The 27,903-nt window shown below is 33.5% G+C and overlaps 1 protein-coding gene across 2 annotated transcripts in view; it reads left to right on the forward strand.

Annotated features, from left to right (window-relative positions):
• gpc6a (glypican 6a) overlaps positions 1-27,903 on the forward strand; it is a 362,385-nt gene that overhangs the window by 227,675 nt on the left and 106,807 nt on the right. For both annotated transcript variants that reach the window (XM_088603566.1, XM_088603576.1), the window contains exon 4: positions 1,417-1,582. In XM_088603566.1, coding sequence (XP_088459692.1) covers positions 1,417-1,582 — 166 coding nt within the window. The remainder of the gene's footprint in view (positions 1-1,416; positions 1,583-27,903) is intronic.

Below are 27,903 nucleotides of genomic sequence, written 5' to 3' on the forward strand. Positions count from 1 at the left end.
AAATCCATGGTGGAATCAAATGAAACATCGAAAGACCTGGAAATATTTTTAAATTAATAAAAAGCTGGATTTCTAAAGTTGCATTTTCTTTTGAAGTCATGCAATGGCCATGTGTAATTTGCAGACCTTGATTCAGCAACATTTTCAAGAGAATGAAATTGTTTTCAAAATGTTTATTTCAAAAACATTACCTGGCAGTTAACTTTTTAGTCCCAGATCACTATCATATCAAAAAGACATATGAACACACAAGCCACTATCATCAAGAATATTAAAAATGTAATTTTTAGTCCCAGAGTGAATATTAAACAACCACTGGATTTTTTCTGTAAAGCAGACAGACATCCCTTTTGTTAGGATTAAAGTGAAATTAAAATTTTCCAGAAGAGTAGGTGCTGTCATTCTAGACTTATGTCTTACAGCCTCCTCTTGATGTCACTACTTTTCTTTAACACCAAAAAATAACAACTTCAGTGCAGTCTTGATAAGAAAATTTAATTACCTTATTCTGCACAAACCTCTTAAAAATCACAGAGTCTGTTCTAGCTGGCTGAGATATAAGATCTAATATTCTGCATTATCTTGAATTATGCACCATTTAACAGCTGGCCAGAGCTCAATCAAAGAAACTAGGTGATTTGCAGAATGTCATTTAATGAGTATATGTACATTACCATGTCCAAAGGAACCTTAAGAGTGTTACATAAATGACCAGTTGAACTCCTCCTGAGTCAGAAAGAATGTTACTTTCTGGAATAAAAATTGGGAAATGAAGGGTTAATGTCCCGTGACTATCAGTATTTAATTTTTTTTGCCAAAGATTTATTGTGCAGAAAATATGGCATTCACAGCAGACAACTTCACATTGAGTGATGAGCTCTGAAAACACTGTCACTTGTCACTGTCGCCATAAACTGGAATTCAGCTAAATTGAGTTATTCCTGCTTATGTATTTCAATAAAGCCCACAATATTATACCACAGTGGCTCTGAAATATTTAATCTATTTCGATACAATACACGCATCCAAAAAGTTGAAGTTTGAAATACAATAGGGGTGTTCCACCGGTTATCTTATCGCTCACTGATATAGTGTTTTCTAATTTATATGTTTTTTTTTGCTGGGATAGACTCAGGCTCCCTCGCAACCCTGAATTGGATTAAGCATTTAGAAAATGGATGGATGTTTTTTTTTTGTTGTTGTTGTTTTATGTCTGGGTTATATTGCTTGCTGTATATTGTATATTTCTTCTGTAATCAGGTTATTGCATCTTAAAAAGTATTGAACTAATATTTTTTTATAGTGATAGGCGCTATAGTAAATTTGTAAAAATCTATTTATTGTAACAATGTAATCCTCAATGCCTGTAGAATACCTTATTTATTGCAGTATGTCTTCATTTTCTTAATTCCATAGGTGAGCCTAACCCCAGGGTGCATCCGTGCACTCATGAAGATGCTGTACTGCCCATACTGTCGAGGGATGCCTGCAGCAAAGCCATGCGACAACTACTGCCTGAATGTCATGAAAGGATGCCTTGCAAACCAGGCTGATCTTGACCCAGAATGGAATCTCTTCATAGGTAAGAAGTGGATCTCAGTATTTTGGAATTGTCAAACAGAGAAAAAAAACTTCAAACTTTAAGATCTTGCATTTTTTGCCTTTGCTTATCAGTGTTGCAGTGCTGACAGGCTTAGTGCACGATACCTGATATACTGTACAGTAGGTACAGTACCTACAGTTTGATTCCTCATGCAATGTCCCTGCTTCTGAACAATCTGTATGAATATTGAAACTTTTATTCTTTTTACACTTTATTTCTTGGGAATTTGGGTTTTGTATAAAACATTAAAGCTTTCCAACAGAGCATATTAGTAAGCCGCACTTTAGAAGAAGCTGACAAGGCAGCTGTCAGTAATCCTCCAGAGACAACGTCATGTCTCTCCAGAGAGTTCTAAAATGTTTCAGTATGGTAGGGCACCAGTGCACTGAGTGAGATGTTTCAGAATCATGTGACAGATACTGTATGAAAACATGTGCAAGACCTACGAAAAACCAAGGGTTTTCAGTTTTTATATAAAGCTTCCACAATTTATTTTAAGCAGTAATATTCAAAAGTGTAGTTTCTGAAGCTTTTCATAGTTAGAGAAAACAGCACAATTCTTTGTCTCATTGAGACATACTGTAAAACGGAACACACCATAGTATAACCGCATACCTTGATATATTCAAAGTAATTAAAACAATCTGTGGAAAAATATGAATTTTCATTATTGTTAAACAGTACTGCTATGGTCAAAGCTGCTTGTGATATGTTCTAAGTGTTCTAGTGTTCTGGGGTTTTCAGCAATTTTCATATTAGTATGGCAGTGGGTCGAATTTATGTTTCCACTGGTTGCCATCGGGAGAGTCATTTGTGAGTAATGGAGTCAGTATAAAGTTCTTGCATTCTCTTGTTTAATGAATTGTTAATTTTTAGATACTTCCCATCTTTAACTATATATAACAGCCAGAAACTCACTAATTATGTTAAAGGCATTATGAACGTTTGCTTCTTGACACCTGCCAGGACTACTGTACATGATTTGCTAATTTCCCAGATACATGTTTTGCTGCTTTCCTAGTTCATTTAGCAATCATACAGTAAATGAAACTAAATTAGTAAGTATGTAAATCTGTTTAAAATAGCTTTTTAAAATATATTTTCAAAATCAGGGAGAGCACTCCCCCTGCAATCTGAATGCCAGGAAGCCCCTCTGTTCTCTGTTTCTCAGACAGAAAAAAATCAGAAGTAGTGGAACTGCAACTCACTCCCAAAATATCTGGACATGGTCACATTATTCAAAAAAAGTGCTGGCTTCTCATAATCAGTAAGAGTATGATCAAAATAAAGGGGTGTCAGTGAAACCTAATATAAGTAGTACTTGAGTGTTAAAGTATTTTCCATTAAATAAAATTAAAGTGAATCATTTACAGAACACAGTTTGCTGAATCTATCCAAAAGGCTGTGATTTTAAAGATACAAATATCTTTATTCCAAATAATACTAATGATTAGAGATTTCTATAAATTTCTTAATCAATAAGTATACAACAAGACCACAAGACTATACTGTGCAGAGGATACAATGGAAGTTCTGTATCCCCAGGACTGCCATAAGCACATATTGTAGAGCAGAGATATCAAAACAAAAGGGGCACCCAATAAATGAAATGTGGAAAATTAGAATTCCTGTAATGTACACAGGTATAGCGGGAGTTTGGGTCACTTAGTCTCCAGTGTTGGCTTCTTCTAAGGAGACTTGTTCAAAAAATTTCCATCTGGAAAAAAAACTGAGCAAAAGTCATTTTTTATTATGGATGATGTCAAAGTAAGCAATAGATGAAAAAACCCAGGTACAGTATGTGATTTTAAATCAAATTAAGGGGAATTTGAGAAAGGAGCCCTGTGAGAAGAGCCTATCTTAAAGTGTGTGTCAAATGATCTCTCTCTAGGTAGACTCTTGATTAAAAATATAATTCATCGCTGTCAAGTATACAGTACATGAAACTATACATTCTTTCAGCCAAGAGAGTCACATTTTGCACTCTTCTTCTTTTAGTCAAGAAATGTGTTTCGTGCCTTATAATTTCTGAGTTTTGAGTTTGGCTGTTTCTTTAGATCATTATCTGTAAATGATTCTGAAAATTCTGAAATTTTACAAGAAACACTGGTAAAGCATTATTCTGCCTTTAATACATTTTCTTTTTTCTGTAATCAGTTTGACACTTAGTTTCTTCTAGCATTTCAGAAAAACACCACATTACGTTTTAAGTCCTCAGCGTCAATGTTTTTTACATTGGTGTGTTGTAATGTTCTATTTTAATGTGTGCACGGTCCTACTGGGCTCTAGAATTTTGCACTTCAGTGATGGAGCTTTCTGTGTGATTGTACTTGTTCTGCTGCCTCACTGGTTTCCCTTGTCCCTTGTTGTTTTTGAGAAGTGATGTTACAGTGCTGTACATCTCAGAGCAGTTTTTTTTAGGAAAATACTTTTTAATACTTTAAATTGAATAAACTCTTTTAGGAATGTTTCAATATTTCACGAGAGTTTCACCATAATAGCAGGATTTTAATATATCAAACTAAGTGTATTTTTTTATAAGGGGTAATTAGTGTTTTTTAGAGCTTTGACATTTCCTTTTCATTTCAGCCCTAAATATTTTTAACGAGTCTATGGCCAGACCACAAAGAAAAAATTATTTTCTTTTTGAATAACCATTAACATTTTTGTGGATGAGTTTATGGTCATTAACCTTTTCAGATTAATTTCTTTATATTTTAAATATTTATTGGATGGTTGAATTACTTACAAATATAATTAGATATGAAAATGATTTTATTTTCCTTGATGAGTAAACTCCTCTCTTGAACTAATTTGTAGCTTCTTTTTTCTCATAGTTTTAATGATAATAATAATAGTAATAATAACAATAATACTAATAATTCCTTACACTTAAATAGTGCTTTTCTCGTCACACTCAAAGCGCTTTACAGGTAATGGGGACTCACCTCCAACACCACGAATGTGCAGCATCCACCTGAACGACACAACAGCAACAAAAGTGCACCAGTTCAGTGATGAAGGGAATTCATAGATGGGGATTATTAGGAGGCCATGATTAGTAAATGCCAAGGGCAATCTGGCCAGGATGCCGGGACCATACCCCTACTCTTTTCAAATAAAAAAGCCCTGGCATCTTTAACAACCAAAGAAAGTCAGGACTTTGGGTTTACGTTGTAGGGATGCAAGGAGTCACAGAGCAGTCCATTGAAGGTTTAAGATGAGTTTAATTGTAACAAAAATGGCCACTTCTGGAGAACACTGAAGGAGAAACACACAAGGTGTATTCCCCACAGTGCCCCCAATTGCAACAGTTTTACAGAGGGTTTTATAGTCCCAGTCCATTTTATTACCATGAATGGAGGTTAAAGAGTCCACATTCAACTTATGGTCCAGTGGCTATTCTTGATTATGCTGCCCCACCTTTCATCTATTTCTGTGGTATTGCGTACAACAGCAGATGTTTGTTCTAAAATTCTCCCCAAGCCAGGTTAGGAGACCAGGTCAATGACCAAAGACCAGAGACAGATATCTTCAACGTCTCAACCAAAGGACGGCAGCTTTTTAGAGTATAGTGTCCCCACTATACTGGGGCATTAGGACTTTAAGACTGGCCCCACTAACACTCTTCCAACCCCAACCTTAAGTTGTCCCAGGATTTCTCCCATTCAGGTACTGCCCAGGCTCACACCTGGCAGCTTCAGTGGGTTTTCAATGATATGCAGTATTTGCTGTTTTTTAGGAAATCATTAATGTGTTGCCTGATTTCAAATATCTCTGGACATTGATCTCATTTTGAATATTGCAACCTTTCTTAATTTGGAAAGCGTGTCCTTAGTACTGTCTTCTCTTTAATTAACATTTATAATTCAGATGTTCTTCTGTTTTAGTTCCTTGTCATGATGTTCCAAAAGTATGATTTTTTTGTTTACCCTGAGGTTAAAGATGCGTCTTGTTCTATAATATAGCTTGCAGTTTATTTAGCTATCCCTGAATTTTATTTTTCAGCTAATTTAAACATCTGCTCTTTCATAGCATCATTCAAGAATATTTTGTATTTCTGTTCCAACAGAGAGGAGGCTAAATGTTGCATACATTATTAGCACTGTCCTAGTTATTTATGAAAATATTTAAATTAAACATGTGGCTTTGATTACTTTTATGGAAGCAAAAATATATGTATTTTTTATACTGTATATTCTATATGATACATACAGTAGTGACATCGTTATATAAAATATAATAACTAGACATTTATGTATGTCTTGTAAATAAAAATAAAATATTTGGATTTTGGATTTTGTTGAAATATTGTACAGTCATTTTGATTAACTGATTATTTGTGAGACTTAATGCAATATGCACAAAATGTCTTCTTTAATGAGGGAGTTCATTGAGTCAGTCAAGCCATATTGAAAATCAAGAAATAAAACACACAGAATGGAATCAATATGCGCTGCTTTTCAAGACAACAATGGCTTCAGTGTCATTCATATTGTTGCTGGTGTAAAAAACCTCATGTGGCCTTTCCAGCAATAGAGCCAAATCCTCTTTGTTGCTGAATTATAGTTTCAGTATGTGTAGACTTCCATAATAGATGTCCGTAAGTGTGACACAGACATGCAGAGAATACACTAATTGTTGTTTACAGCAGATCAATCGATCGTGAGATCGAAGATTTTATGGTCTGGGCAGGAGTGTCTAGTTTCTGCAGAACTATGTTTGTAGTGATTGTTGGCATTCTTACTTAATAGTGCTACATTGATGAAGGTCTAGGACTTAACTTACTGCCCATTCTGAAGGTTTAGCTTGACATGACAGCATTCTAGTAGAGCAACACATGCCATTTTATTTGGGTAACAATAATTTTCTTTAAACATAATTTATGCTGTGAATGCTGTAACTGCCAGACTGAATCCTATCTGAACATACGGTACGGGATTAAATTTGTCATCTACAGATTAGAGACCAGTGAACAGGCATGTGCTTCACTAAGGCACAAAAGAAATGAGTCAATTCCACAAGACAGCATCTGCAACCTGGTGCAAAGCAGATGTAAAGGTTGCTTTGATTCCAACTAAGGCCACATACACTATTAGCCTGTGACATTCACTGTAGTGCCCTGTTGATCATCCTTTGTGATGTCAAATATGCACATGGTACAAAAACATTCTCCTGATAATAACATTGTAAAATTGCTGCAGTTATGAGTGATAACTTTCTTTTCATACTCATTACATAGATGTCAAGACCATCAACACTTACTCAAAGCCTCTACTATCGGTTTCTATTCTGTCATTATAGCCACTTTCATTGTTATGAGTACAGCTTAAAGTGGGTGTAAAAAATAATGTTGTCATTTAGCAATCTTTAACTTAGTTTTAAAATGAAAATGTGCTCTTTTTAATTAAGTTTCCATTCTATTGACCATGAAGGATAAAAGATGGGAAAGCTCAAACACTGTCTTTTGTGCAGTGCCGAGATGCACTGGGTTTAATCCACCAGGAGATTGTGCCTTTCTTGTATTATATATCCAATTCCATCTCTGATTCAACACTGTCTGCTGTCTGAATTAAAACCAGCTGCAGTCCTTTCTCATGCACTGCCAGCCTCATAACGAATAGAAAGACTGCATGAACTGATTTTATCTGTGAACTGCAGATTTGTAGGCACACACCAAGTGAATATATATTTAGATTATATTTTTATATCTCATATTTATCATAGTTAATGGCCTGTCTGAACTTAAATTTCTAATGGTTGCTGGTTGTGCAATAAATAAAGTGCCCATAGTGCCAATGGTAGCACCTCCCATCTAAATATTTTCTGAATAAAGTTTCGGCACAATGCACAGGAATGTATTTGAAATAAACTACATTCATGTCATTTTTTAAAACTGCTTTATCCAGTACAGTGTGCTGGGGGAACTGGAGCCTAACCCAAAAAGCAAAGGACACAATGTGGGATGTCAGTCCATCACAATGCATACACAGACACAAACATGTTCACACTCACATCAATACCAATTACCTAACAGTATATCTTTGTACTGTGGGAGGAAACTAGAGTACCTGGCCAAAACCCCACATGAAACATAGGAAGGACATACAAACAGGACCCCAGTGCTGCTAGGCAACAATGCAAACCACTGTGCCACAATGCCACCCAAATCATGCAATCAACTGCAGTGCTCTACAAATGTATTTATACACCTGATGTAATGCAAAAAAACCTTCACATCACACAAAGATTTATAGATAGAATAATGTTTCTTGTTTAATAACATTTTAAGAATGTTATATTGTACTGTAAATGTAATTGCATTGTACAGAGAAAAGTCATAAATGGCATAAATAATTAATCTTTGTCCAGAACACATGAGGATCATATTTATTCATACCCTTTAGTTCTTATTTTTGTAAATCATCCTCTGGCAGAGATTAGAAGCTAGAAACCTCCTTTAGTAGGTTGTTTCGATGTACAAATATTCAGTTGGATTGAAGTCTGGCAGTTAAGGTGACCAGTCGTGAACATTTATTTTGCACTGTATGCAGTTAAACACTCCTTTGTCGATTTGTATTGTTGTCATGCTAGAATGTCCATTTCAACCATACTTGAGCTTCTTGGCAAAAATAACCATGTGTCTGGCCAAAATGTCCTGGTATTAGTTCATGATTTTCCCTTTCTTGACAATAACTCCAGGACAAATGGAGAAAAAACAACACCAAAACATTCTAGACTCCACACAATATTTCAAGATGGGCATGACCGTTTTCTTAACATGACCTTTACCCTTCTGATGCACAATATATCACTGATGAACATGTAGAAAAAGCTAAATTTATACTTCAGTTTACCATAATACATTGTTTCAGATGTTTGGCAAGTTTGAGTAACTTTTTTGTTTGCCGTATTCCTTTTAACCCAGCTGTGAAATCCACAGTCACACAGGCATCTTTGAATATTGTCATTAGATTTACAGTTGCCTCCTAAAAACTCACAGTAGCAAAATACTTTTGTATTCACTTCTTGGCAAGGTGGCAACTACACCTGTAGCCTTAAAATGACTTAATAATGGACACTAAAGAGTAATATGGATGATTCAGCTTCATAGCCATCCCCTAACCTTTGGAAATCCATGACCTTGCCTGCCATGTTTGAAGAGCTCTCTGACCTTAAAACCACAATGATTCATGCTGCTTCTGCTTTTTTTACATTTTACATCAATTTATACCCCAGGAAAATAGGAAACTATCAGAAGGCCTCTATAGAGCTCAAGAGGCTTCCAATGCACTTCCAAAGAGCAGCATGTTACTCAGATTTATTTTTGTTAAATTGTAATGTATTTAAAGGAATATTTAGCAGAGTGAGTACAGGTACTGTAACTTTCTTGTTTTCTGGAATTCAGTTGTTTGACCAGTCTGACTTTATAATGTTAAAATTTGTAAGTAAGATGCTTTTAAATTAATACAAATCCATCAATCCTTCTGATATATGAGTTTTTTGTGTCAATTTAATTGGGAATAGGAATAAATCTTGAGGGCATTGTACAGTATATCAGGGAGATACTTTGGCTACTTGTGTCAGTAAAATCCCAGGAAGCAATATTTTTAGATGAGTTTGTTGGTGAAAACTAAAGATGCTCATCATATAAAATGTGGCCGGATGTACAGTACTTTTGTAAATATGTCATTTTAAGCAAAGGAAAAAAAAACATTTGTGCTCGCACTTTGCACTTCAAAAATATTCTGAAGTGCAACATGGCTGATAACAAGACTGTTGTCATAACATTATAATATAACCATTTGGGTGCTCCTACTCTTGACAGCTGGTAGTGTTATTTTTACACCTGTTTTTGAAAACTGTTGAATTAAATGAAGCTACCATTTTAAAGCAAAAAACAATTCCCGACTCTAGCTTGTTTTGCTATTGCCTTTGCAATTGTACAAGTTAATGACAACACCATTCCTACTGTCTTGAAATACTGACAGTAACAAGTGTAGGCACATGACTTCATTGTTTGGGGCCTAGTGGAGTAGGAGAGTAATGAATGTGATAGCAAAAGTAAAACACAAACAAATATTTATTTACATATATTACCCAACACAATCACACATCATTTGCCACTGTTACTTACAATTTTTTACAATTACTGTGAGTACCTGAGTCCTCCTTTTTACAGAACCACTAATCAGATGCTAAATCTGCTCATGAGCCACAAATGCCTTAAAGGAAAAAGAACAAGCAATTTTTTATAAAAAAAATACTCCCTAAATTAATGCGTAACATGAGTGGAACCTTTCACCATTTACCAAATAATGCATCAAAATAACTGTGATTACTTTTGCTAGGTGGATAACAGGAAGAAGGAAATACATGTTCCTTTATTCATAAAACAGCAATCCCTTCCCTAAATCCCATTTCATCAGTACTCAGATTACCTAGAAAATTCCTGTAGTCTGGTCTGCCCAATTAATTGAGGAATCCATTCATGATGTGCCTGTAGTTGCTTTGGTTGGAGGATTAAGATTAGAGTTATCGCTATTATCTTTAAAACTGTGTTGAATTTTATGTATACTGTATTGTCAAAGTTTTTACTGTACCGTCTTTTAACTGACCTCTCAAGAATTGCCTGGTCACTTTTTAAATTTGCTTGCTGATTATGGATGGCTCAAATAAACAAAACTGCAAAAACTATGAAAGAGAAAAAAATAGACTCATCTCTCATTCTAGTATTAGAATGGATTTGTGTTCACTTAACCTCATAGAAAAATATATTTTCTATATTCGATATGTTGATTTTTTTCTCTGATCTGATTCCTCAAAACATTTAAATGTATAATTGATAAATATTTATAATAATATTTAATACATACAGTTTTTAGACTTACAGTAAACGCATATGAGTTTCCAAAAATGAAGGAACTGTACTTGATAAGCAAGATTTCCAAAATATCATTGCCCTAGTTTTACTATCTACTATACTTTTTTGTGCTAACTCACATTTAACATAAAAACATGGATAATATGCTTAGCTTTCAGATTAGCTGCCTTCAAACCTATAATGCTCTCGAATCATGTTAACATTATGTTAACTATTGCAAACAACTTTTGACAACTGCTGTCCCACTCACACTGGTAATACTGAGCACTTCACATCAAATTAAAAGTCATGCAGAAAATGTGTAAAGAAGATTCTGCACTTTATCATCTATAAACCAGAAATACAGTGGATAGTATCAGCTAAGTTAGTGCTGCATGTATTGTCTAAAACATCCTTAAATGTTTGATTAATCATTTAAACCTTGTATACAACATAAAACTAACTTTCATGTGTGTGTATGGGTATGGAAATAACCTCTAATCTATTATCAGAATTTTTTTAAGTTGAATTTTTATATATTATTTGTCAAATGAAGCTAGTCTTATCTACGATTGAGACTCAGTGAGGACTAGTTGAAGCTGAAATATGTCTAAATGATTAACTTCTTAACATATATTATAACATCTTAAGGGTTGTGTACTTACTTTTTCACCATATAAACAGGATATGATAGACAGAGGAGCTTCTAACAAACAATCATAACAATAATACAAAATTTCTATGATCACATATGATCTATGATTTTTTGTGATGCAGTAGATGTTATTTTATTTATAACTTTATAACTTAGATATTTCATAAGTATATTTCATTTTAAGCTACAGTACAATGTTGAATACTGGTATTATTGATGGGACAATCACCCTAAAATAGACTGTCATAATCTCAGGTTGGTTGACTCATCCTTAGAGAAAATTGTGAGCTCTATCATTGTCCCTTATTCAATATTTCATATATAGTAGAATTGGGTACTATGAAGTTCAGATATTGATTATAATGGCTTAACATAAAATGTTACAGTCAAAATGTATAGAAATGATCCCTGAAAATTCCCTAATGCCTACACTGGTCCTGTTAAATGGATTTGATAGATTCTGTTGTTGTTTCTGGGTACACTGGCATGTGATATATAGTTTAAAAGTAGTTTAGAGAAAAACTATTAAAATAATAAAAGCAGAAGTACAACCACTGAAACATTAATCTTGAAAATCTAAAATACAGACACAGGTCATTCATTATTAAGATAAGGACAAAAAATTGAGTTGTGCTTCGTAGGCAGGAGACAACAATTATGCCATGCAGAATGCATGTGGCTCATATAGTGTATTGAAACTTTAAATATTAAAAAAACTCCCACAGCTGCTGGTTTTCTGTGACTAATTGCTCTGTCACAATGAAAGGCATTTCAAGGTATGCAGTCAGCATTTGTTGTGGGAGAAACTAAGCTTGTAGAGTCTTTTTTGACAACATAAACTACTTCCCCAGCTTAAAGCATAACATGAATTTAAGTGGCTGTCTTTCAAAAGCTTTGTCTTCGAGTCATTTGAGGTTTTTTCTTTCTCCCAACAACACTACTTAAAAATACTGTACCTTCTACTTTGTGTATATGGTTTGATCTAGAAAAATACTTAAAGAAAAGGCCTAACAGGGCAACTTTCCAATATTTTTGCAGAGCAGGATTCTCTCAACTTTATTGCAGTAACATTAATAATTGCATGCTATAGGTTAACAATCAGAAGTATAATTTTCTGTTCTTGTGTCCTAAATTGTTTCTTTGCATTTTTTTCCAATCTTTTACTATTTCAACAAAGTGTCTGTAAAATGTGCTACAGGCACAACAAGAGATTTTGAATGCATAGCTTTATTCACAGATTACATTATCAGTAATTTTAGCATCAATTAAAATTTATTTGAATTTAGTAATAAAAACAAACCTATTAGCTGTCAATAGAAGAACTGTAGAATTCAGGTTTTGGAATTCTGTTTCTGTTTCTTGTATTTTACATTGTGTTCAGTGCAGTGGAAGCCATCAGCACCGATGAAAATGTTGCATCTTTTCCTGTTTCATTTAACGAAGTTCCTTTCATTAAATTTAAAATGATTTGGAAAAATAAAGTAACTAAAGCGTTGACTTCCTACAAGCATGTTAATTTATACTGCTTAATATATTGGGTAATTGGGTGGCTTGTAAGTCTGCACTGAAATAAGACTTGGATTCACAGTGAGAGCTGACATCATGCTTTTTGTGAAGATATAAATCTTAATTCTCATAGCAACTGCTGAAACCAGCAGCAGATGTTTGCTCTACCAAGCAAAACAAGTGTTATCAGAGAGTTTAAAGCCTAATTTAAAAAAGGATACAGAAATCAACCTTCCCAGCTGCGTGCTTGTTGTTTTTTACCAATTAAATCTCCCTGTACCCCACAATTCACTATAGTAAAAGCCATCATCAATATCTTATGTGAAACACTGAGCAAATCTTGAACAAAGTCTGTGGATTTTTCTTATTCTTATAATTTGCCCTTCGTTTGTCTTTGTCTTGGATTTCATTCTCTTTATGTTATGACCAAAAACAGAGAAGTAATTGTAATTCACTGCACATCATGAGAAATTCTCTGAAGCCTTTTCAAGATATTGCAAAATATGTCTGAAGGTTCAAAGTATAAGTTAGCAATGTACAGTATGAACAAAAATGTGAGGCCAAGGAAATAATGATGATAATTTAGGAAAAGCAATTTTAAAAAGGGGGATCTGGACAAGAATGTCGATAACAGTGATACATTTTGTATTTTGCTTTACTTCAGAGGATTATATGTTCCGCCATTTCCCAAGGGACTTTATTGTCATTAGTTTATTTAAAAAAACACATTATTTGTACTATAGCCCAGTGAGGAGCCAGTACCTTAGGTTCAGCAGTTCCTTTTGCCTTGGGCTGTGAGTGAACAGGGAGAGCCATTAAAATATCACTGCAATATTTCACATAAAATATGAACTACACACTGAAAGAATACCGTTAGATGTGGTGAATTTCAAGGTCCAATGTCAAGTACTTAAATAAGCAGGCTTTGCATCATAATTCAGAGGCTTAGAGAAATGGTTACATGACAAGAGAGTAAAAACTTCCCACAGCTACAATGTACAATATCTCCAGTGGTATGATCAATTGTTTTCAGGTTCCAATCATTTTAATAGGTCATCTCCTTTGTGAGTGTAGGGCTCCTTGGAGCTGTTATTGCAGTCTGCTCCTGAGTGTATTTCACTTAATTTGTGCTTTAACTTCCTTCCTAGTTCTTAAGATGGAAGGAAATGCTTACATTTCTCTACATAAAAAAGTAACAACTAAGTATTACTAATTCAAACAAGTGCAGCAGAAATAGTAGTAGTTCAGGTAAATGATATATGCAACTTAGTTGGTTCACAGGTCAAAAATACTATTTTATGTATTGCAGCTTGGTCCAACTTTTGCACAAATTGTGTGAATATATACTGTACAGTATGTACAGTACGGTCTTGACATTTGTGAGGGTTCAGTGCTGGGAACTGTTGCAAGTAGCCATATTCACATATAAACAAGTCCACACCTATACCACAGCATAATGTACTACAATATACAGTATATTATATATGGTTAAAACACATAAATAGCCCTCCCTTATATGATAGTTAAAGTATTAATGGCTTTAAGCTAGTTTAAATAACATTGATCAACTAAAAGAAACAATAGCAATCAGAAACTAATAGTAACCACCTATAATAAACACATATCTCTCCTCTGTGTCCAACCTAATTTTCTGCCTCTGTGATTAGTATGCCCCACTGTAGTGAATAGGGTAATAAAACTGTCAGAGAGCCTGTTAAGTTGTCTCCAGCCTGCCAACATAGAACTGAGAGTATTTCTTACAATATAAAAACAAGACCACGACGAGTCGCAAATGCTGGGAAGTGGGTGTAATGACATACAGAAAAGCAACTCCGATAAATTGTAATACTGTACTGATAGTTATTAATATAGTGGTATCCCAGATTTCTGTACAACACTATTACAACAGGACAGGAAATGTTAAAAGTTACAGTAGGTGAATACGTAAGTAAATGACTAGCAGAAGCTAGCTGTTCATTAAAAGCGTCATTATTGAAAAATTAATTAACATTACAGTGGGTACTTGGGCAAGTGGTAAAGAGATGCTTACTCACTAGTTAAATTTCGATCCTAGTTTGCAGGGCAGCTAATTTAAAAGGTGAGGTTAAAACCTTCGGCTCGGTTTCATCATGTTCTGCTCTTCTTCCATACAGGACCCCATCAGCCAGACTGAATCACAAATAAGTGAATCTGCGAATGTTAAATGCTTAATTTGCAAATGTTGAGACCCTTCTATATTATGATACATCAGATGCATGTAGGCCTTTTAATCATTGTTGCAAATGCTGCATGATCTTGGATATTTTCAACAAGATTCATGTTTTGCTGTGTGATTGATGACATTATGATTTTAGGAATGCTGCGAAGTCCAACTTCAGGTTAAATTTGTCTCTCTGGATATAATATTTGACAAATCACGTGGCCATCTGAATACAGTATGTTGTACTTTGCCATGTTTGTAGCTTATTGTTGCATTCCACACTCTACACTTTTAGATTTCTGGGCTATTATAAAAAATATAAAAATAACTTTGTCTGAAGTGGACAATCGCCCAAATAAAAGTCAGCAATGGAAAACCCAGCTTTCTTTGCAATTGCCAAGGCTCTCAGTATTGTTCAATTGACCAGTGGTGCACCTTCATTCCAAAAAAACCCTTGAGATGATCTGTCAGTTCTCATGATCCTCTACAGTATATGTAGTACTTTCTTTTATAAACTCATTTATGTATGAATTTGACTTAAAGGCATATTAACGATATATTCCAGTTTGTTCACAAGAATCTCAGTTGGAAACTGAAAGCATGAAAATGTTAATAATCACATTTAGTCTTTGGGGACCCCCAGTAATTATAAGATGAAGAAAAATATTTGGATCTTATCTGATCAAGGAGTAACTAGCTCCTCTACTAATCTGTATATCTAGTGATTTCAATTTGAGATAACACCTTCCTAGACCTCCCCTAGGATTCCTGTGTTTTACTACAATTCCCTTTTATATCAGACTTTGGAATCATTTAGTAATAACTGTATGAAAATTTGACATTACCAGCAATGTGCTTCAAGATTCTGGTCTGAAGCACAGAGATGAGCTAGGAAGAGTTTGGAACAAAATTATTTAGACAAATAAGTGAAGATGAAGATAAACCTTTACCAAAGGGAAGGAATGGTTAAGGAGTGAGGAAAGATTAAAACTGCAAATACTCCAAACACCACCCTCATCAGTGAAGCATGGTTGAGGTAACATCATGCATGACTGCATCTGGAACTGATTCACTCATCTTTATTGATAATGCAAAAAACAGCAGCAGAATAAATTCTGACATTCACAGGAACATTTTTTCTGCAAAGGAACAAGTAATAGGTTTATTCCATGCTGAAAAGAGAAGAAATAAAACACAGTGTTTCAGCTGTGGAGCCTTCTTCGGTTTTGTTCACAACCTGTGTTACACACTTCGGGTATAAGTTTGTTCACACCATTTGCTTACACCCAAAGAAGGCTCCACAGCCGAAACGTTGTGTTTTCTTTCTTCTCTTTTAAGCATGGAATAAACCTATTACTTGTCCCTTTGCAGCCTACACATGCTGACGCAGCTACCTACCTGAATATTTTTTCTGTTCAAGTAGATGTGAATTCTTCCTTGGGCAGTGTTTCACCATTTAGCGTGACAGTGACCTAAAACATATGTCAGTGGAACAAAGTAGTTCATCGATCTCCAGATTTCAATCCAAATAAATGTTATTTGTACTTTAGCTCATGTTGAAGAAAACATTGAAGTTAAAACACAAATGCACAAACTTGATGTGGCTGCAGCAAAAGCTTGGCAAAACATCTCAAATAATTACACAGAGTTAAGTGACCTCAGTTGGTTGCAGAATGTATGCAGTTATTGTCTGAAATGAATATACTAAACCAATTAGTGACTTCTACGCAATGTGCATAAGATAAATTTGCCTGAATATTTATGATCACATGAAATCACTAAATACCAAATATTGTTTATTCTGATATATTTAAAAGTTTGCATGCCAAAAAAAATTACTAGTAATATTGAATGAAATAACTTCCCAAAAATAAAACATACTGTATATTATATAATACTTATCAATCGTGTTAGTGTTATGATCACAAATACAAATTACTTGAAAGTAAAACAAAAATAACATTTTTGACTTTGCTGTTCTCATCCTTTTAGAAGATACTGCTCATTGTTAGATTTCAGGATGTACCAAACTTATTAACAAATCAGCAGAATTAATTCTCTGAGCATCATTAAAATGCTACTGAAAATGTTTGTGTGGTATTATGGGATATTTGCTTCTGCAACTGACAATTTGAATTATTGATATATCAACTTACAGTTGTGCTTATGACATTCCTCAAAAATCAGTGGTGCTCAGATGTAGCTTGTGGAAGGTTATGGCTCTGTTTCCTTTAGATCCTTAATTATTTAACAAAACCTAGCAAGTTGTAGGAATGTTTAATAATTTAGCACTTGCTTGGCTCAATGTCCGTAAATATACACAAATTAAAGCAATCTAGGGCTGCTGTGCTTTACCCTTCATGAAATGCTGCATTTTTTTAACTACTGGCTGAAATACAAATCTGAAATTAAATCACATACCAAAAAACAATCAAGTTAAAATCAGATTATACAGCTTTTTTTGGAAAAGGGAAAACATATACATATATTGTGTAAATACTGGATGCATATTATGTGTAAAAATGTGTACAACTACAAAGAGTGTGAAATCTTTTGTCAACTGTGTTTACTGTGTTCCTACAATAAGCAAAGAACATTCCAGGATTTTAGATTAAATCTGGAAATCAAGCTTGTATCCTTATCAAATCTGTAATAGACGAAGAAGCAGATAGTGCCTGGAATACAGACTTCTGATCTTGCTGAGGTTTAGATTGAGCTGCCCAGAGATCTTTTTTTTTATTTTAATCATTTTATTTCGATGAACAATCGATAAAGACAATGATAAATATAAATCTTTTGTGAATCTTTTGTGAAGATATTACAGAATTACTCTGGAGTACAGTAAACACTTTGCAAGACCCAAGCCAACTACTGTATGCCCAAAATATCTGAAATTGGGGAGACTTCAGCAGTCTTTACAGAACAGATGTAGCATTTTGTTATGTGCCAGCCTGTAGCATACACAAGTGTTTCATCACCTCATGAGAGGCATTTAAACTAGAATAGCCCAACATTCTGTGAGATTTTGACCTAATTTTATGACTTGTATTGCATAAAATGATATATTAATACAGTATATGAATGGATAACGTTCCGTAAGGTTTTTTTATTTACAATTTCATTAAGAAAACTAATATTCATATATAATTTCAGCAATAAAACAAATAAATACTATTTAAAAATTGTGAATAAAAAATTGTGAAATAAAATGTTTTTTTTAATTAATTAAATTCATTATACTGTATGGTATACATTCAGATTAAATACAAACTGATTATTCACCATGAGCTTCCTATATGACAAAGTCATAACTAGCCATAACTGTGTTATTGACTTAGTTTCATGCTTATATTTGAAACACTGTCTTTAAAAGTGCGTTTTGGTTATATATTTTGTTCAGAAATTGTAAGCAAAGCACTACAGTGTTGATTCTGCATGTTTTAATTGCTTCAAGCTATGTGTTTATAATAGGACAATGTATTATGTAATGGATGATCTAATTGCATTGGCTACATTTTGTCTAACCATTACTTTTATATATGCTATGAAAGTAATAATTCCAATTAGTGTAATCAAAAAGCTTTGAAAATAAAGTTTACATAATTAAGTGATAAGATTGAGAACCTCAACATGAAATTACATTTCCAGCAAACAATTCATATATAAAACTAACACCTTTATGGCTTAATTATTAACGTTTATGAAGGTTCATTCAATTAGAACAATTCATAATAAAATGAACTAGTAAGCAGTCCATCAACAATAAGTGACTGTACTGTAGTAATGGTGGTAATAAAAAGAAAATATTCTCAAAGACTTTGGGGGCTGTCTCTTGTTCTCTGGTTATTCTTTCATAAGGTTATAACTAATTTAAAGCAAATTAATCAACACAGAATACAATTAGCTCTTTATTAGATTCTGTCAGGGATGTATATTTGAGGGCTTAGCAAAGGTATATTTATTGAGCTGGATAACTGGTGCCATTACAAAACTTGCTCCATGATTAATGTTTTTGTTCTTGCAGTTTCAAAAAGAATATGCAATGCCACAATTTCATACAGTACTTTTACAGTATTTCAGTTATTATAGAAAAGATCACATTGAAACATTATACTCTGTTTTGAGTGAAAGGAAAGAGCTTTAACAAAAAATAGCTGTTAATTTTTTTATAAATTATCACACTAAATTTAAGAATGAACATGCTTAAAATTATGCTTTAATATCTACAATTTATATATACTAGTTTTTGCTACAACTAAAAGTAATGTATGCAGGTACAATAAGTCATAGACTACCAGTATTAAGATTTCCTCACCATAAGCCTTTGCAGTCTGTAATTAAACGATATTGAATGAGACCTGGTTATAAAAGACCCTGAATGCCATCTAAAATACTAGATTATTAACTGTCTGTTGTTTTTTTTATTTTAATTTGCCCCACAATAATCATACCGTACTATACATGTCTATACAGTATGTCTAAATTAGTTATTCATATTCTACTCATATATGTATTTAAATATCAAACATCCTACTAAATGTCAATTCGTATTCAACATTTACTGTAAGGACTAATCATCCAATATTGCATTTATTATTGATCCAATATTTACTAAGCATGATCCCTATTTTTTATATAAGTGTTTTATATATGTGTGTTCAAGTGTGTATTATGTATGATATTATTTTTGTTTCACACTGGATTCGATTTTTTTATAATATATTGTTTCATTTACCCACCAGAGTCACAGTTTCTGTTTCCTTAAAGTAAATAAGGATGTGCGTTGGGACTCTTAACTCAAACTCTTAACTCAAATAGGAAGTTTATGCAGGAATTGATTAAAACAATATATAACAGTTACAATATCATCTAAAATGGGGGTTTAGCATGAATGAGACACATAAGACACCCTTTTCTCTTCATTCTGTTTTGGAAGGTAACTACAATATAAAGTTATTTCTATGTACTATTTTGCATTCCATTGCTTGTTACTCTGAAACCACATGTGTTACCACAATAAAGTGTACTGTACATGCACTCAAGGCTATGCCAGACGTCTGAATTCATACAGTATATACTCAAGCCCATGCCAAATCTCTTACTTTATTTATTTTACTACTGAGGAACCCTCTTCAACAATGTGCCAACACCTCTGACAGATTTTTTCAATATGTAAGTTTACAGAGCTATCGGATGTGTTCGTTTACCTGCAGCAAAGTCTACAGAATAATTGTCCTAGTTTAACTGCAGCAATGAAGCAATGAATGACCCCTCCACATTCACACATGGGAATATGTGCAACATCTTTTTTTACTACACTTAACATTAATGTGTGCAATGATCTGAATGTTGTATGCAGTGGGATGCATTAGATCCAATATCTTTATAGATTATCTTTGTTATTCAAAGAAAGAGTAAAGACTTTTTTTTAATTATTTTGTTCTAAATTGGATAGTTTAGATGTCACTGGGTGTATTTTAATGTTTTACTGTATTTTGCTTACATCGTAAAATACGTACATTTTTCGGTTTGAGACCATCAAGTTAAGAAGATAAAGAGAAGCAAAGAGAGTATACCAGAACCACAAGAGATGGGGAAAGACAAAAAAGTATTTGTTGTGTACCTGGCTCATTAAAAAAAATGGAACTGTGGGAGTTACAGGATTGAAATGCTGCTTAATTAACTTAAGGCAATATGTTCAACTCCTTAAGGGCACTTTAGCAGGTAGTTAGCCAAAAATATTTTATTTAACCAAACCATAACTTAAAAGAGAAAAATAATTGAGAGAAAGAGAGAAAGAATGTTTTAGTGATCCTATTCATAATCCCATTTCATTGCCGGCTGTAGAATGAAATGTGTGTAAATAAAAATATTATTGTGTACCATCAAAGAATGGCTTTGATTAAAATAGGTTTGCTTGTCATTATGTTCTATGTTTGGAATCAGTAGATGTAAAAGATGTGTTGTCATCTTAGACAACTGAAAACCAAATGTTTGCTAGAGTGCAATTAATTAATTTTAGTGCTTTAGTGCTTTTTTGAGGCGTTGTAACTAACTTTTGATAAGGAGATTGCTCAGTTGTGTTTCCATTGTATTTTGAATTATTCAGTATGCATTTCCTTTTGCAAGTGAATATTTACAGTATTTTTATGAACATACAATATGAAGTGAGCATTTGTACAGCATGTGCCACAGTTATGGTGACAAGCTCTAATATATAATATTAAAACAGTGTTATTGCTTGGAGTTTACCAAGGCCCACCTGGAGATTAGTGATTCAATAAATCATAGCTACCTTCTGCACCTTTCAGATGGTGTCATGTAACCCCTACATGACTTCATCTCAACAGCACAGAAGGTTATTTTCAAAAATCACTACCATACCTGACATTCCTTTAGCATTCTCTTCACTTTCCACCTGGCACCACATGATAAAATGACTTGATGAAATGAATGTCTTGGGATTTTTTTCTTTTCCTGAAAATCAAAGCCCCCAGCTGAAAAAGATTCTTCAGCAGCTTGTAACCTTTCTGACAGAATTCACTTTTTCACAAAAGTGTCACATTTGTGCTACATCAGGTGACAGGGCCATCCAGGGAAGCATGAGGAAGCTTTATTGCTGTAAGAAAACTTTAGGAATAACTCCTTTATTCCAATGCATTTTTTTGCCTTTCTAATGTTACTTCTTAAATAGGGTAATGTGCCTGTGCATTTTTAATGATCCTTAGATAATTAGAACCAAATGGGCATTAACACATACAGTAAAAGTCTACTGTTGCTGCTGTATTTTGAAATGTACAGGCCTGTAGTATGTATTAATGAATATAAATTCTATTAATCAAAAAGTATAGCCCATTGGAAATGGACAGTAACTAGTAACTTTAAGTTTAAAGTTATAGTTTAAACTTTAGTTTTGTCGGGAGAATAAACACAAATTTTGGAAATAAGATTTTACTTATAGAAGACAAATAATAGGTCAAGCAAGGCCGCTGCCATTTGCTTCTTGTTGAGCAATTATAAAGCTTATGAAACCAGATTCCTATTTTGTAGCAAACCCATCATTAGTTTCATTAGATTTTTGGTGACAATTAGAGAGGGCTGTACATTTAAATCAGAAGATTAATTAAATATATGTGTTTCTACAACACTAAGCAGGACACAATCAGAGGTTAGAGCAATACAGAGCAAAGGCCTTGAGTATGATATTAGGTTCTTAAAAATGCATCAGGGTTCATGTAAATGTACAAATAATTAGGCAGATTAATTCATATTTACAGTATATTGAACATCTGAGGCACTTCATGGTGACTCAAACCAGCATATCTGACATTTAAAATCAGCAGGTTATTGGGTTAACATTCTTGGATCAGTTTGTAAAGTCACATGGAGTGTTTATAGATTTTGAATATGTATAAGAGGTATATTAGTTATAAAAAATAACTCCCATGGTTTGATTAATTGATTCCATTGGCCTCTATCTAGCATATCTACATCTTGTTTGTCTACTGATCCTGAATTAAATCAACTTGTTTTGGTCACAGCTGAGTAATGAAACATTGTACCAGAAACAATTTAATATGACAGCAGTTGCTGTATTGAAAATTCCCCTGAAAAAGTAGAGTTGTTTAGGTTCTGCAATTTGTATTGGGAATGGGAATGATAAGCCCAGAGATATTTTACATGTGCAAGATAAAAATGATCCAACTTTTGCTAAACCTCTCCAAATATTTTATTAAGTATGTAAATAATCATCTGCAAGTAAACCTGGCTTAAAATACAAATTACAGAGAATCCTTTTTTCATAGATCTTTTTTTTCAATTTCCTGTTTTTTTACGTAAAGGCTAAGCAATAAAGGCCATGGTATTTTGTTCCTTTTCTTATGTTGCTAATAAAATTCCAAACATTCTGGGAAGAAAAGGAAGAACTGAACTTCATCACTGACAATATTTGTTTAAAGAAAGCTTAAAGAAATCTCAGTCTCAGCTATCATAATAAGTAAAGTCAGATTTTGCTTCACAGTTACTGCAAAACCATGTCAAGGAAAAGGCAAACAAGGTTCTAAAGAAAGTGGTGAACTGTATCTCAGTATTTGAATATCACCTTTTTGCTGTTTTCTGCATTCTTTAATATACTGTATACAAAGCTAACACAGTATTTGACAATGTCTAACTTGCTAAGCATTAACTTAATGTTTAAGTATCACCTTACAAGCAAAATGCAAGAGTGACACATACCCTAGCTGTAGTTTTTTCCTAGCCATATTTTGTCTCTAAACCTATAATTTATGAGGAAAATAAATTACAATTTTACCTGTGTACTGAAGATCAAAGCATTGTGTTAACCACAGGTACAGTAGTATGGCATATTAACATTTACTGCTTCTACTGCTTCTGTGGGTCTGTATTTTCAAAATGAATCAGTGATACTCTTAACCAGATAATTTTACATTATTCATGATTCACATTTCAAGTAGAATGTGAAAAGGAGTTTTATTACGGTGACATGGAGTCTTGTTTGATTGTTCTTCACCATTTCAGATACCGTATCTTAATGGAAAAAATGTATTGAAATGGAATTCAAAACTTACAGGCAATATCTTTTGCAATTGAATTTTAACCTCCTGTAGTTTAAATCACTGTTAGGGCTGAATATGAAAACATAGTTCTGAAATGAATAAATTAGTCCTTTAGTATGCATTATTGTGCTACAAAAGGTTTATCACATTCTGCATACGGTGTGTATCTTATTACTGTAGAATTCAATTTTTTGATCTCATCCTTGTCAGTCGTTAAGTGTGTCATTAGGGTGATTCTTGCTTTTTGTGCTGGTTCCTGGTGTTGGTTTTGGTGTCATGTGCTTATTATTCTTCACTCTAGGACAGGTGCTCCACTAAACATGGACAATATCATGTCAAGCATATTGTTTTCCACCAAAAATGTTTGTTAAGATGAGAGTTGGTACCTTAAACTTTGTGACCTATTGCCATGTTTAGCTTTGTATCTCATTAACACTTATATAATCTAGTGTGCTCTCTTGTATAAATTAGAGTGGGTTATTTCATAAATACTGTTTTTCCTGTACTGAAATGCAATTGTAATGAAGTAATGAAAGGTAGTACAGTACCTGACTGTTATCATTTTGTTGTATTTGAAACTTATGTTTTAGTTTTTTTTTATTTATATTTTAGTTTTTTATTTTATTTTACACTATAACGAGGTTCCTGAGAAGAATATGTGTTCATAACAATTTTGATATACACTGCATTTGTGTCTTAACTTAAAAGTGAAGAATTAGGTAGTAAAAAATTTGGTTATAATAGCAAAAGTGGGAACTATTGTATTTGTGCGTGCATGTGGTTGATCAGGGTTTTGTATTCCTAAGCACTTAAGTACAGGGCATCAATATTGCCATTGAAATGTTGTGTTTTCAGGTCATTTCAAGAAAGGAAAGGGTAGAATTTTATTACAGGAAAATGTATATGAATGGTCTGGGAAGATTGATATTTTTCTTGATGAATGAGATGTGAACACTAGTCACATGTTTTCCTGACAAATATGCTTCGGTCTAGATTATTCCTGGCATGTCATTATCATTTTTCATGTTGACATCTAGTTAGGAAATCTTTTTGACAAGGAGATGTGACAGGAGTTTTATATCTTTGCTTTTATGTACTTTATTTACACCCTTTATATAATAAGTTGAGTATTACTAATTTAGGTCATGTATTAAGTAAAAAGCCAACATGCTGGTGCTATTTCAATACCTTTTTTCTTTTAGTTGCTTTGAAAAGTATAACTACATAAATTACTTCCAAAAAGTTTTAAAATAAACTAAAAAGTGTTGGTTTTCTGCCCTGCCTTTCCATCATTATTTTACCTAATTGAGGTATAGGTTAGTGTTGTCCTTTGTTGACTTCTTTGCCACCACAGTGTAAGTGATCTGCATTGATTTTATGTGCTCATTTCTTTTTAATTGCCCAGTTTGTTTCAGTGTGTAACAGGACCTAGCCACAACTTCACGACTCATGATAATGCAGGTCAATATCGTTTCTTTCCTGAGAGGAAGGCTCCTTATAAATAAAGCATAAATAAAAACAACTTGGGATCCTTAGGTTCCATAAAGAATTGGCTCCACAATACATGTGGAAGCAATAATGAGGCATATATAAGAATGCATATAACTTAGGGCTACTGAAATTAATGCACAAAATAAGAAAAATAAAATGCAATTATTTAAAACTTTAAAAGGGCAGATTATGGTGTCTGATTCATCCTTTAATTTTATTTTTATATATTTTAATTCTGAGTTGTTTAATTCTGTTGTTTTGTTTCTTCAAGGATTGTTATTTGCCATAGGCAAAGTAGTATCTAAAAATTGCTAGAATCTATTCTAGCAAGTACTTTTGGAAATACATTTATCTTGTGCTTTTTATTTTAGAATCCCCAATTATTTTTCTTATATATTCATCCAATTTGGAATCGTTATTTGCATCGTTACTTCTTCGCTCACAGCTCTGACTCCTGTACATTCTTGTACTGAATGCAACTCAGAATACAAAGTTGCAAATCATTTTGTTGTTTTGCTGGTAGTCAACAGAGCCCTGTCTAGCTACTGTAAGTCCAGTGTAGCTCATTGAATTATATGGTACTCCTCAGGAAAATCACTATCAAAACTCGCTAACATTAGAGTTAGAACCTTTGTTAAAAAGTCAAAATCAAGTCTGTCTCTATCAAACCTTTGTTTTTACTATCCACATGAATTGGTATTGGTATTCCCTGCAACCACATACTGTACAGGGAAAAATTAAGAATTGCTGCCAGTTTCCTCTGACCTCCTCACCTGTGGGCCACTGGTTTGAACAAATAACAGACATCACAGCCCCTTACGAGAGGTTCACTGCCAGTTGGGCAAAACAAGCAACCCTTTCCAACTGCACTACATGCCTACAAGGATCCAGAAAGCTGCAGGGATTACTATGTCATTACCCTGGCAGACTATCCTACTACTCCCTTGGTTGTGCTCAGCCAATGTGTGCTGTCATTTGGGGAATTCCAGTTTCAGTCAGTTAGTGACATTACCCAGACTCGAACCCATAGTCATGGAGTTCCAGTGGTACTAATTGAACCACTCAGGAGACCCCAGTCTTTTTTATACCTAGGTGCAAGCCACAAATAAAGAACAAAATGAATTGAAAAAATATTTACATTTATGTGAATGAATGGAAAATAAATATATTCAATCAATATAAATAGGAGCCTATTTTGTAAACTGTACTATGGTGTCCTACAGTACAAACTTTCACAAAGAGTTTAATAACATAGCATGGGACATGGGAAAGCATACGAAAGGTTACAAATAAGAGGAGGATGTTCAGGCCATCTATCATGTTTTGTTGCTAGTTACTAATTAATCCAAAGATCTCACCTAACTACTTTGTGAAGGTAGGGTATCAGCTTCAACAACAAATTTTGGTTACTTTTTCAGAATCTCTACAGCCCTTTTTGTGCAAGAGTGCCTCTTGATCATAGTTTTAAACACATTTCTCCACAGTTTCATCTTGTGTCCTCTGTTTTGTGTTTCACTGTTGATTGGAAGATGTCAATTGTGTTGACAGGTCGCTTTGTAAGCTTCTCTGTTCAAGACTAAAAAGGTTGAATTCTTTTATCCTGACAGTGCAGGGGATTCCTTTCATCCCAGGAATTGATTTTATTGTTCTTTTCTGGACTGATTCCGGAGCAGCTATATCTTTTTTGTAACACGTTGCCCAAAATTGTAAAAAATACTCTAAATGAGTTCTTTCTGGAGCTTTATAAAAGTACTATATAACATCAAATCCCTTCAAATAAATAATTTCTACAATTTTTATGCTTAACTGTTGCTGTGGTGTTATAATTTTTTAAAAAAAACAAACTTACAAACTCATGGACCGAAAGTATGGATAAGTAAGTATAATGCTTTTTACACAAATACGTGCAATCAGCTTAGTAGTAGATTCATAGAGTTAATTTAAAACATCCTGAGCCATACTGGGCTGTACAGTACATTCTAGGACAGAAACTGAAAGTATTCTCAAAGTACTGTAGACATTCCTCTTGAACAGCAGGGTGTTTTTGTTACAGATATGTACTATACTGTATACTGTAAAGTATAAATTAAATAAACTATATAGCACTCCTATATATTTCCAACTACATAGGTTTTACAGTTTTAAGATTTTTTTGTAAGACACTGTAATTACTTTGGCTTTTGAAAAACCAATATGAAATGTTTAGATTTTCATTTTCATCTGAAAGCAAATTATTGCTCTTTGCATTGATCGCTTTAACTATGTGGAAGCACCTATATTTGGACATACTTTTGCAATTTTGACTAATGTTTGTTAGATAATAAAATGAGATTTCTTTAGTTATTTCATCTATATTCTGACATCTCTTTCACTACAGTTTATACTATCATTATTGATGTATAAAATGTTTAAAGTTTTTGAAAATATTGAAATTATTAGGTCATGTTTATGTAAGTAAAATGAATAATTGTATTTCATGGAGTGTTTTTTTAAATAACTGGTCAATAAAAGTTATTTAAAAAATAAGACAAAAGAACATTCTGAAATGGATTTAAAGTAAGACCTAAGTTAAAGTTTAAATGGACTGTCAATTAACCTTGTGCATGTTTCACTGTACTAACTGTATACCATATTGAAAAATAATGATTCATTTCTATTACTTTTGCAGTTATTTTTTTTTTCAGATTTTTACTAAATGTCGTTCAGTCCCTGTTTTGAGATTTTAATATTTTACAAGGTGCCATCTTTGCTCAGCTCTAACAGACTGTGACTTTGAGAATGGTGTGACAGATATGACAGTTACAAAACAAGTACACTGCACTGCCTTGTCAATAAGCTGTACTGAAAAACTGAAGAAATAATTTGCTAAAAAGTGAAAGTGGCTTTCAAAACTTCTGTAGCTTTCCCTGCAGCATCTACAGTCTTTGCTAGCATGTACAAAGATTATTTCCCTGGTATTTAAAATTTGTAGGTGTTTTTCCTGTCTGTGACACAGTTTTTACTTTGATT

This window comes from Lepisosteus platostomus, chromosome 2 (assembly GCF_059453375.1).
Source record: "Lepisosteus platostomus isolate fLepPlt1 chromosome 2, fLepPlt1.hap1, whole genome shotgun sequence".
NCBI classification, from domain to species: Eukaryota; Metazoa; Chordata; class Actinopteri; order Semionotiformes; family Lepisosteidae; genus Lepisosteus; species Lepisosteus platostomus.